This window comes from Pelophylax lessonae, assembly GCF_965119305.1.
Source record: "Pelophylax lessonae genome assembly, chromosome: 2".
NCBI classification, from domain to species: domain Eukaryota; kingdom Metazoa; phylum Chordata; class Amphibia; order Anura; family Ranidae; genus Pelophylax; species Pelophylax lessonae.
In genome coordinates, this window is record NC_138769.1 from 409,428,536 (window position 1) to 409,441,742 (window position 13,207).

The 13,207-nt window shown below is 44.1% G+C and overlaps 1 protein-coding gene across 1 annotated transcript in view; it reads right to left on the minus strand.

Annotated features, from left to right (window-relative positions):
* Window positions 1–13,207, minus strand: part of ZZEF1 (zinc finger ZZ-type and EF-hand domain containing 1) — a 499,621-nt gene that overhangs the window by 81,596 nt on the left and 404,818 nt on the right. Inside the window, exon 47 of the mRNA XM_082244777.1 lies at window positions 11,637–11,752. Within this exon, the coding sequence (XP_082100903.1) occupies window positions 11,637–11,752 (116 nt within the window). The remainder of the gene's footprint in view (window positions 1–11,636; window positions 11,753–13,207) is intronic.

The following is a 13,207-nucleotide window of genomic DNA, read 5'->3' on the forward strand; positions in this document are numbered from 1 at the left end:
CATGTCCATCACTCATACTACAATATGTATAATAGGGCCAGAAGCAGCGCAGTCCTGGAAGATTCCTGGAAATCAAGTTAACAGGTAATAACTTTGTTTTTCCCCAGTCATCTTCCAGGACGGCTTATTGAGAGTGACATTATAGGAACCATACCTGCTAAGAAGTACACTGCAGCCTGAAGCACTTTTCTCCCAATAGCCTGGTCGTTGGAGGATAAGAGATCCAGACGGAAATGCTTGACAAATGTCTGGAAACTCGACCAGGTGGCTGCTTTGCAGATTTGGATTGGGGTAGCTTCTGTCCTTTAAGCCCAGGATGTAGCCAGGACCCTGGTGGAATGAACTCTAAGATTTTGGGGAGCTTGGAGCCCGGCAGTTGCATAAGCCTCAATGATTGCAACCTTCATCCATCTAGCGATGGTAGCTTTAGAAGCAACTGAAACTTTTTTGTGTCCCGGGTATAGAAGGAATAAAATAGGGACTTTTCTCTAAACTTTGGTGCGCTTGGTGTAACATAATAAGCACTGCCTTAGATCAATTTTATTGAAATCTTACCTTAGGGTTACTGCCTTGCCCACAAAACAACTCCTGAGGCTCCTGAGGAAGCGTATTAACGTGAAACGGCCGTAGAGCAGTGCTGCATGTCAGAGGTCCATAGCAACCAGTACTACTATGAGTCTGGTGGCTCTTTATGTAAGTGCTTTCACGGACGTCTGCATTTTATGGATCAATATTGGATGTTTTATTCAGCTTTTAGAGTTTTTAGAGTTGCCTGTTATGCTTTATTTTAAATAAATACTACACCATGAGATGATTTTCTCTCTCCTGTGTCTCCTGATTTGTGCACCTGTCCTGTTGGAGTATTGAAGAAGAAGGAGCTATCCTCTGGTGTGAACCCCCTTATATCTGGCTTTACTCAAGACCTGATACTTCATTAACAACGCATTTGCTGTCCTAACCAGGCAGCATATCGCTCTGGTGAGTGCGCATTCTTATCTTGGTGAAGGATCACTGGTGGAGGAGTGTCTGTTTTAATTTTATTGGCACTGAATATCAGCACACATCTGTGGATTTATATAACCCCTTCCATACCGCGCCATTGTCAAATGACGTTGGCAGGAATCCTTTCTCGATCCGGGCAGCCGTCATATGACGTCCGCTCGGTCTCGCCGCTACTGTGCGCCCCCGAGGTGCGCAGCGCGGCGATCGGGGGTGAGGCTCGTCCCTCGGACTGAGCCCAACCCCGATCAAGGTAAACAGCCAATGAAATTGCCTGTTTACCACGTGATCGGCTGTGTCCAATCACAGCCGGTCACAAATGTCAACAGAGAACACGGTAACTAGCTGTCACCGTGTTCTCCTCCTCACACACTGATCCTGTGTGAGAAGGAGATTGTGGTAACAGCTAGTTACCAAGTACAGTGCACCCCAAACACACTGATTGCCCCCCCAATAAAAAGCACCTGTCACTAGCCCATAAAAGTACCCGAGTACCTGTCACCAGCCCATCAGGTACTCTGATGACAGGTACTCGAGTACTCTGATGGGCTGGTGACAGGTACTCTGATGGGCTGGTGACGGGTACTCTGATGGGCTGGTGACGGGTACTCTGATGGGCTGGTGACGGGTACTCGGGTACTCTGATGACAGGTACTCGGGTACTCTGATGACAGGTACTCGGGTACTCTGATGACAGGTACTCGGGTACTCTGATGACAGGTACTCGGGTACTCTGATGACAGGTACTCTGGTACTTTGAGTACCCGTCACCGGAGTACCCGAGTACCCGTCGTCGGAGTACCCGAGTACCTGTCACCTACCCATCAGAGTACCCGAGTACCTGTCACCTACCCATCAGAGTACCCGAGTACCTTCCACCTGCTCATCAGAGTACCTGACACCTGAAGTACCCGAGTACTTGCCACCTGCTCATCAGTACCCATCAGTACTCATCAGTACCTATCAGTATCAGTACTGATCATCCGTACCCATCAGTACAGTATCATCTATCAGTATAAGTACTACTCATCAGTACCTATCACCTGCCTGTCACCTGCCCATAAGAGTACCCGAGTACCTGTCACCTGCTCATCAGTACCAGAGTACCTGTCACCTGCCCAGCAAAGTACCCGAGTACCTGTCACCCTTCATACAGCCACCATGTCTAAGTCCAAAAAGGTTTATATACGTCCTCCGTTTAAACCTAAATACCGGTGTTATGGCAGCAGATAGCTGCCATAACCCTGGTATTTTTTTAAACGGTGGATGGTTGGCTTTCCGATAAGGGTGGTCCCAGCGGCGGATTCACCGCGGGATCATCCTTCCAGGGTGGCGGAAGAGGTGCCCCCCCTCCCGCCGCATTCTGGTCCTTTTCCCCGCTTACCGGACCCGTCGGCAGCGGGGAAAACGATCCGGTCCCGGATCCTCACAGACAGGATGTCGAGTGAGGGCAAGCTTGCCCTCACTCGACTCTATGGTCTTGGAGGACCGGAGCTATGGCAAACGTCGTTGCCTAGCAACCAGTTTAAAGGTCCCTTTTTTTTTCATTTTATTTAATTTTTTTTATTTTTTCTATCTTTTAGTGTGAGATCTGAGGACTTTTTGACCCCAGATCTCACAAAAAAGAGGTCCTGTCGTGCCTTTTTCTAAGTAATGTTTACATTTCTTGTAATAGAAATAAAAATGATCAATTTTTTTTTTTTAAAAAAAGTGTAAATAAAAAATAATAAAAAAAATAAATAGTAAAGAAAAAAAAAAAAATTAAAGCGCCCTGTCCCCGTGAGCTCGCGCGCAGAAGCGAACGCATACGGAAACCCCGCCCACATATGTAAATAGTGTTCAAACTACACATGTGAGGTATCGTCGCGATCGTTCGAGCAAGAGCAATAATTTGAGCCCTAGACCTCCTCTGTAACTCTAAGATAGCAACCTGTAGAAATTTTTAAAAATGTCGCCTATGGGAATTTTTAAGTACCAAAGTTTGTCACCATTCTGTGAGCGTGCGCAATTTTGAAGCATGACATGTTGGGTATCTATTTACTCGGCGTAACATTATCTTTCCCATTATGGAAAACAATTGGGCTAACTTTACTGGTTTCTTATTTTTTAATTCAAAAAAGTGAATTTTTTCCCAAAAATTTTATACTATAGTACTTATATTATTTATACTTATAGTATACTTTATACTATCACAGTAAAGTTCTAGTACTGCCACTGACTTCATCATTTTAACATCTTTGCAATTAGATTGTCAGCTCCCAAACCAAGCCTCCTGGCTTTTTGTTCACAAAAATCACACTCAAACAGGGGGATCTGTGACATGTTATAGGATAGAGGGAAGACCCATCCTTACCATTACAGCGAGGGGCCCGCGTTCACCACAAGACCCGTCAGGGGGAAAGGGGGAACATACTACTCACCATACCGGAACCAGGCGGGCGCCAACTCCTGACAGTACCCCTCTCCACCGAGGTGGGAGGGCTGTCGACCAGTACGGACGCCGTGACTCATGTTCTTAGGCGTTTCGGCGAGACGTTTAACTCGCAGGGTCAGTCCCCGTCCAGTGGGACTATGTCGCGGCCGACCCAGCGCGGAGCTATGGCCTGCACGCGCTCGTAGGCTGAACTGGGGTGACCACTGGATCTCAACATCCAGCCCGTCGCCCAGTTCAGCTTTCTTGCTTGAAGATCTCACAGGAAAACTGGAGAAAAAAAGCTGTCTTAAAAATCTTTTCTAAGAAAAAAATCCTGCCAGGACCGAAGATCCCAGCAAGGTATCTAGGTCCTTACTCCTAACTAGACAGAAAAAAACTGATTTGCTAGAGCAGGAAGTGAGAGGATATACCCTCTGGGACTGCCCCTAGGGTGTGGCCAGAACGTTTTCTTTCCTGTCTAGTCCTACTCCTGTAGAGGGCAGCATAACCCGAGTGTGTTGAATCAACGAGGACTACGTCTGTCAATGAGCGACAGAGAAATTGCATTTGGAAGACCGCTGCGCAAATACGGTGTGATAAAAAATATTGCAATAATCTCCATTTTATTCTCTAGGGTCTCTGCAAAAAAAAAAATATATAATGTTTTGGGGTTCTAAGTAGTTTTCTAGCAAAAACAACTGATTTTAGCTTGTAAACACCAAATGTCAAAAATAGGCCTAGGCAAGTGGCTAGGATGCATGATGATGCTCCTTGGATGTTGGGCCCCTCTATATGGCTAGGCTGTGAAAAAGTCTCACACATGTGATATTGCCATACTCAGGAGGAGTGGCAGAATGTATTTTGGGGTGTCATTTTTGCTATGTACATGCTATGTGTTAGGAATATCCTATAAATTGACAACTTTGTGTAAAAAAAAAAAGTTTTTATTTTTTTCCCACATTTTCCAAAAACTTGTGGAAAAAAAAATGACATGTTCAAAGGACCCATAATGCCTCATAGAATATTCGTTGGAGTGTTTGCTTTCCAAAATGGGGTCATTTTGTGGACTTTTCCATTGTATTGGTGCTCTAGGGCCTTGAAAAGTGTGATAGGTAGTAAGAAAATTTTATGTGTATTTATGCTCCTAAAACGCCTGATGGTGCTACTTGGATGTGGAGGCTCTTTTTGTGGCCAGGCTGTGTAAAAGGCTCACACATGTGGTATCACCATACTCAGAAGGAGTAGCAGAATAAATTTTGGGGTGTCATTTTTGCTGTGTACATGCTATGTGTTAGAAATAGTTTATAAATTGACAACGTTTTGGGAAAAAAAAGAAAAAAATATTTTTTTCTTCATTTTCCCAAGAATTGTGGGAAAAAATTATAACTTCAAAAAACTCACCATGCCTCTTACTAAATACCTTGGACTGTCTACTTTACAAAAAGGGGTCATTTGGGGGGTATTTGTACTGTCCTGACATTTCAGGGCCTCAAGAAAGGAGATAGGCCATCAGTACATCTGGTGTGATCAATTTTCAGTAATTGGTACCATAGCTTCTAGACTCAATAACTTTCACACAGACTAAATAATATACACTAATTTGGGTTAATTTTACCAGAGATATGTAGCAGTATAAATTTTGGCCCAAATGTATGAAGAAAAATTAATTTTTTGCAAAATTTTAGAATAGAAACTAAAAAAAAATGTTTTTTTTTTTTTTGCAAAATTTTTGCTCTTTTTTTGCTTATATCACACAAAAAAAACCCAGTTGTGATCAAATACCACCAAAAGAAAGCTCTATTTGTGTGAAAAAAATGATAAAAATTTTGTTTGGTTACAGTGTAGCATGACTGAGCAATTGTCATTCAAAGTGTGAGAGTGCTGAAAGCTGGAAATTGGTCTGGGCAGGTAGGGGGTCTAACTGCTTTGTATGGAAGCGGTTAAAGGGCTTTATATGTTGTTACGGACTGAATTGTCATACACACCCTTTTTTCACATCAGTATTTTGGATTGTCACTTTAAATCATTATTTGATCGCTGCAACCTCCTTTTACATGTTATGTTACTTTATTTTAGGTCTATTTAGAGGTGGACCCCACATCTCTGAGATTGCCTCGAAAACTTCCTGATTCAAGCTCCATTCCGAGTGACAAATTTTCTCTCTGCTTAAAAAGTCAGTTAGTGAATTCAACTCCCCTTTGAGGTGAACGGCTGCCAGAGAGAGGGTGTTTTCTTCTGCCCATATAAAGATCAGCTTTGCCACCTCCATGAGGGAGGAAGCCCGCATACCCCCATGTTTGTTTATGTAGGATATTGCCGCCACATTGTCTGATAAAACAAATACATGTCTTCCTTTTATGTTGGGTTCGAAGAAGAGAAGAGCTTTCCATACTGCCTTTAGCTCCCTTACATTGGAAAAGTAGACGGCCTCTGATCTCTCCCACTTTCCCTGTGTAGCCAGGTGTTCCATGTGGGCTCCCCACAACCCCTCGCACTTGCATCCAATATCATCTGGTAAGTAAATTTTTGCTTCCACCGAATCCAGTATGTAAAATAGGAAGACAACTTTCTGCGATGGTCGCATATTTGACTTTTCTGAGTTTACAATCCACCACGGCGATTGCAGATGGTTTATTGTGTCGATTAGGTTTTGCTCCAGCTGTGTGGAGGACTCTGTAAATACAAGCAGATTGTCCAGGTAGGGTATTATCTCTTATCTGGAAACCTGTGGTCCTCAACCCCTGTAAGGCTTCTGCCAGGACCTTCGTGAAGATGCCAACCCGAACCGGAGGGAATTGAATTGAAAAGAGAGATGGTCTGGCCTGGTCCTTTCACTGCAAACCTGAGGAAGAGTTTGGAGAAGTCTCTGATCGGAATATGCAGGTATGCATCTTTTAGGTAGCTCACTGCCATAAAAGCTTTTCTGAATAGCTCTCTCGTCTTGGAGATCATGTCCATCTTGAATTTTTTGTAACCAAATTTTATTGACTTCCTTTAAATTCAGGATCAACCTGTATTTCCCCAAAGGTTTCCTTCTAATGAACACATGGGAATAGAAACCCCCCCCCCCCCCGTTCCCTTGTTCTCGGGGGATGGGGGAAATTACTCCCTGATGCAAAAACTAGATTTGTCATGCAATGGTGTAGAGAAAAAAAATAGTGCGTTCTACAAAAAACTATACATTAAAATGCATAGATAAGAAATTCATACAAAGATAAATTAACAATAATATTTGTGAGATGTAGATAAACCACCAAGGTGATAACTGTGAACAAATACTGTGAACAGAAAGTCTCTATTCAAAGAGTCTCTCAAATAAATAATGGTGACGTTTTCAAATCTTGACGTGATAAAACAGCACCACGTGATCCGGATACAAAAAGAAAGGAGTGGCCCTTTACCAAAATCCACTTCCAATAAAGTGACCAAAAATCTCAGTGATAGCCAGACATATCACCCAGTGATAGTGGATACTTCTTACCAGTTTTAAAGGAGGGTAAGCTTTTAACTAAGTCTGGTGCAAAGATTCCCAAATGCATACGACACACAGGCTTGGCTCCAATGTATGGACAATATGGATCTATTCCATTCACGGTGGTATATGTGTCTCACATTAGGGCTGGGCGATATGGCTGAAAACTGTATCACGATATCAGTGTTTCATATCGGTCGATATCGATAATTATTGATATTTTTTATTACCCATTTAAAATAAGGACCAGGAGAAAAATGTTACATTTAAACATTTTTATTTTAAACTTAACCTTCCTCTTTTGGTAACCTAGCAACTAGGGCTGGGCGGGGAGGGAGGAGAGCTCACTGTGTGGAGGGAGGACTGAGGACGAGAAGCGCTGTATATGTGTGTCTGACACTCTGACGGACCAGGACCACCGCCGCGGCTGGATGCGACGTCAGCTGCGGGCTGTACAGGGGCTGCGCTGTGATAGGTACAGAGAACAGAACTCCCCAGTAACCGGCCACCTTTTTTAGTTTAAATTGAAAGTACTATTTTTTTTTTTAAACTCGTTTTGTGTACAATTGTTTTTTTCGCCTTTTTCCGCTTGTGCAGCCAGCCCCCGCGTAACAATTATAGATAACCTATATGGTTCTTTCATCCGAGGTTGCCGCTTGCTATACAGAAGACATTTTTTTCCTCCTTCCTAATTCTGACCTTTTTAAAATCCCAGAAGAGCGCAGAAGCGTTCTCCCATTTAAATGATGAGATTCAAAACTGCGGCCGGCCGGCGGCTGATGGACAGAGAGGGGGGGGGGGGTTTAGACTAGGGCCGAACTCCCCAGTAACGGACCACCGCCGCGCCTGGATGCGACGTCAGCTGCGGGCGGTGCGTCTGTACAGGGGCTGCAGCACGCTGTGATAGGTACAGAGAACTCCCCGGCCTGGATGTGACGCCAGCTGCCGGGAGAGGAAACGGGCGGTGCGTCTGTAAAGGCCAGGGGCTGTGATAGGATAGTACCTATCCTATCACAGCCCCTGGCCTGTACAGACGCACCGCCCGCTTCCTCTCCCGGCAGCTGACTGACGTCACATCCAGGCCGGGGAGTTCTCTGTACCTATCACAGCGCGCCGCAGCCCCTGTACAGACGCACCGCCCGCAGCTGACGTCACATCCAGGCGCGGCGGTGGTCCGTTACTGGGGAGTTCGGTTTTATCGTTCAATTTTTTTATTGCTATCGATCACGTGACTATCGCGATACATATCGGTATCGTTTTATCGCCCAGCCCTATCTCACATGTATGAATGGCTGTGCCTGCCAGATGTATAGCTCCCAAAATAGGAAATAAAAGTGCCAATAGTGTGATATTCTTTCCTATTAGTAGAGATGGCTGCACTCCTCAACATGTATGGTGATGGTTACGTCGTCAGCTTAGCCTCGCCTTTGTCAGATGGCACAGATCCATATAAATGGAATAGATACATATTGTCCATGCATTGGAACCAAGCCTGTGTGTCATCAGCATTTGGGAATCTTTGCACCAGACTTACGGTTGAAAGCTTACCCTCCTTTTAAATCTGGTAAGAAGTAACCGCCGTCACTGGGTGACACCTGATATGTCTGGCTATTACTGAGATTGGGATTTTTGGTCACTTTATTGGAAGTGGATTTTGGTAAGGGGCCACCCCTTTCTTTTTGTATCCGGATCACATGGTGCTGTTTTATCACTTCCAGATTTGAAGACATCACCATATACGGTATATTATTTATTTGAGAGACTCTTTGATTAGAGACTTTTTCTGTTCACAGTATTTGTTCAGTTATAACCTTGGGGGTTTATCTACATCTCACAAATATTATTGTTGATTTAGCTTTGTATGAATTTCTTATCTATGCATATTAATGTATAGTTTTTTTTCTATACACATGTTCATTTCTCATTTTCTAGTGCAGCCACAAACTTTATATTTATTTTTTATTCATTTTGTCATGGCAATTGCCATGTCTGAGTCCTTCGGTAGTGGAGTCACCAAAAAAACGACTTGGGGGTATATGATGGCATTTTAACCTGTATCCGTTGTCGATTAGATCCAAGATGAACGCGTTTGTTGTAACCCTTTGCCAAGAGGGTAGGAAAGCCCCCAAGTCTCCCTTCTACCCTGCAAGGGGTGTCATCGGCTTTTGTATTTGGTTTGGGAGGGATTAAACAGAAATCCCCCTCTGCCCTTGCCTCTCCTCTGTTGCCAGGGTCTATTTTGGCCTTTTATGCCTGTGTCCTTTTGACTGTCCTTTCTGAAAGGATGAAAAAGGCTTTTTGGACTGTTTCTTTAGCATTGTAAAACCTTTTTTTGTCTGAAGATCTCTCCAAAACCGAATCTAAGTCTTCACCGAATATTAGGCCACCGTGGATTGGTAATGAGCATAATTTTACTTTAGAAGAGGCATCCCCTGCCCAAGCTTTGAGCCAAATCGTCCATTTGGCTTCGTTTATGAGGGCTGTACATTTAGCCGAAAACCTGATGGCCTCTGTAGAAGCGTCCGCAATATAAGCAACAGCTTTGTTGAGAATGACGAGCGAATTTAAAATCTCCTCTTTAGGGGTGTCTTGTTTCAGGAGGATTTTCAACTGCTTCAACCAGAGATCAAGTGTTCTGGCTACACATGTGGACACAATGGCCGGCTGAAAGTTAGCAGCTCCTGCATTCCATGTCTTCTTTATATAACCTTCAGCCTTTCTATCTATGGCATCTTCCTGGAAAGATCATCTTTTTGGTTCTCTCCTTTCCTGCAGTACGTTCTTGCCTGCTTTGATTGTAAACCTGCATAGAATTGATCATGTACCAATAAACTTTGGCTTTTTCTTCTAACTCCGTTTTCAGTAAATCGTCTGTTTCATCTTCTTCAGTGCTAGAATCTTCACTGCAGTTGTCTTCAAGCTATTCTATCACCCCCTGTTCTTCTATGACTGAAGCTGACGTGTGGGCCTGCGGTGCTGCGCTAGCATATGAAGTGCTGGGCAGACACATGTCTGAGGGTACTTGTTCTTGCAGAGAAGATCTAAAAGACTTAAAGGTTTTAACCATCACTGTATTTATGGTATCCAACAACTTTCTAAACAGAGGGCTTGTTTCTTTTTTAGGTAATGCATCAATGCAGTCTTGGCCAAGCACTTTTTTCAAGGCGGATGACAATTTTTGTTTGCATGAGCCAAAATTTCTTTTTTCATTTTTTTTTTTAGGGACAACCCCCTGAACTGCTCCCTATTTTTCTTTGCGGCTCTTGTCCTGAAAGGCACAAGCGAACACCGAGCGGTAAAGAAATAATCAGGTGCAACAACAAAAAAACAGGGAGAGAGGAAGACCACCAGTGACCCCTGCACCTTGCAAACTATTAGGTGCACATAACAAACAGGCTACCAATTGTGCCCCTCCACCAGTGTCAGGTAACAGCGCTGATGAGCCTACATCATTCGCTTAACTTAGGGCCAGGATCTGCGCACGTCCCCCGATCCTCCTTCTCTGCAGCAGCCACCTCCATTGCAATGCAGGGAGTCTCAGGATTGCCGCTTCCTAATGTGCACCGGAATGCCCGATTGAGCACTGCTCGTCCGTCCCTGCAGGCCCCGAACCGGATCCTGTGGATTCGGATGCCGGTCCTATGGTACAGCACTGTGTTTCTCCCCTTTCTTCCATTCCGGGAGGGTGCAGGACAACAGCAGCCCACAACCAAGAGGGCCACCGCGTCACTTCCACTGTGCCGCCCAGAGGATACTGCCCATAAATGACGCACCCTCTGGGTTCCCAGCTCCACGAGAGCAAAGCATGCCTCTGAACGTCCTCTGACAACCATGAAAGGAAGAAGGGAGACACCAGCCCCACGCTGCCCATGGGGAGAAAACGCAGACTCTGTGATACATGCACAGATCGGGTAAGCCTCCACTGTGGTTCCCCCCTATTGGACGCACAAAAACGGGGAGAAGGGGTCCCCCAATCCCCCCCACACCCCCATACCAAAGGTACCAGAGGGGCCCGAGTTCCCCAGCTAACCCTCCCCAGGAACACTGCCCCAGTTAAGGAGAGGCCAGGGTCAGGAGGCTCCTGCCACCTAGCATGGAGACCTGACAATATGAAGCTTTTCTTGAAGTGATCCTGTCTAGCCGAGGAAACACAAACTACTTAGGGACTCTGTCTAACACCTGTATTTAAACTAATGTGGATTGTGTTTCCTTTGCTAGGTGGGAGGAGCCTATCTCTCATTAAGCCTTCCTGGAAGATGACTGGGAAAAGATTTGTTGCTCTTTAAGTAGGATGGAGTTAACTTGTGTACGTCATTTCTCAAAAACGCAAGGGGAAGGGGAGAGAGCCATTGTAAAGCCACACATTTATGTGCCAAGAACAATAATCTAGTAATAGATATTTTAACTTCCAGTGACATGGTTTCCTCATCTAGATATCCTAGTACACATGTCAGAGGATCATTATTCAGACTTGTCTGGAAAGTCCTATTAATGGTGTAGATTACCAGATGCCAATAGCAGACTAATTTAGGGCATTTCAAGAACATGTGTATAAGATCCGCAGGGGAAGAAAATATTTTAGACCATCAATAATGTGCAATGTAACCACGTCTGACTAGCTCACAGTGCAGTATAATGAAATATTGCAAGTGGCTATACCATCAGTCTTTTGATCTAAATGTAACTAAATTTCCTAATAACTGGACCAAAGGGTGTTTTTATAATTGTCCGTAGCACACTTTCATACTTTACCTTTTCTGAATGTCTTCAAAGAATGATTCTGTACTCTTCTTTTCTGTACTCTTCTTTTCCATCTCATATATTGCTCGAAGGATGTGTAAAGGTACATTATGGGCTTCATGAATAACCTATATAACACAAATAATTATTTACATAATCCACAGCATGCAAAGATATACAAAGAAATTACATGGAGTCCTATTATGAACACGCAATAGAAATGTTTCCAGTACTCCCTAGGAAATTCATATTCTCTCCCACAGATAGCTGCTCGTGACAGTACATTTACAAGACCTAGTTATACAAGAATGCATTAGTAGGGGGGAATCATCATCATTATATCCCAGGGATGCCTGAATTTTTAGTCTGATGCACAAGCACCAAACCAGTGTCAAGGGCGCCATGAGCAACTGCACCACCACCAGTGTCTCCACTAAAAACCTATAATTAGCCTGATTAAAACAGTACACCTAAACTCTTACTCTTCAGGGTGTCCTATGATATTAGAGGGTCATCAATGCACTGAAAATAGTTTTTTTTTTAGCTTTTGGCAGATGCTGGCGAAACCTAATATTTTGCTCATCGTTTGTGCACTACATTGGTGAGATCTTTGCATCTGAGTTCTCAGGTTTGTTAAAGCCAGTTTAAGCCAATTCCACTCTACTTGAATAAAGTTATTTTAAATAGTAAAGACAGCAACAAGTGAAGTGTATTGGAAAGTGTTTTACTTTAATGCAGAGAATGCATTAAAGGATAGGTTTAGGTTTTTTGTTACATATTATGGTGTAATATGTAACATGTTTCTGTACTTCAGTCCCCACAGCCTCCTAATCCCTCCATTTTGACAGTGAACAGGGTATCTTCTCCTTGCACCCTCTGTCACTATTTGAAAACAGCGCAGCCATGCGGGGCTCTGCCAACATGTCCGCATCATTTATTCAGTTTCCTGTGACTGAATAAACTACAAGTACCATCATCGATTGCGGCTTGGAGTTCTCAATGAACTGTATAGACACTGGTGAGCATCCTTGTAGTTCAATGATCTTCCTGCTCTCAGGGTAACTAGTTGCCTGCTCATATCGGAGGTGTGGGCAGACAACTATCCAGGGAGTCTGCAGGAGCTGGACATTGCACCTGCAATCTGCTGATTGTGGGTGCATTGCTCTGCAGGCTACTTAGAAAACAAAATAATAAATACATTTTATGTGCAAAAAAATGTGTGCAGGGGTTTTTGGTGGCGCCTACCGCTTGAACGCTGCTCTTGCTGTGATTAGACACAGCGGGAGCCAAGCAGCCGGTCCAGGCCACCGCAACAGCTGCCGGCCACCCGCAATTGTGCAGGAGAATGACAGAGAGAACACCGATCTCTCTTTTCCTCTAGCACATCCATCCCCCACACAGTTAGAAAGCATTCTCTGGGAGCACACAACCACTTGATTACCCCTTGTGTTAACCCCTTCCCTGCCTGTGTCATTTATACAGTAACAGTGCATTTTTTTAGCACTGATCACTGTATTGGTGTCACTGGTCCCCAAAAAGTATCACTTTGTGTCAGATTTGTCCGCCGCAATGTCACAGTCCCA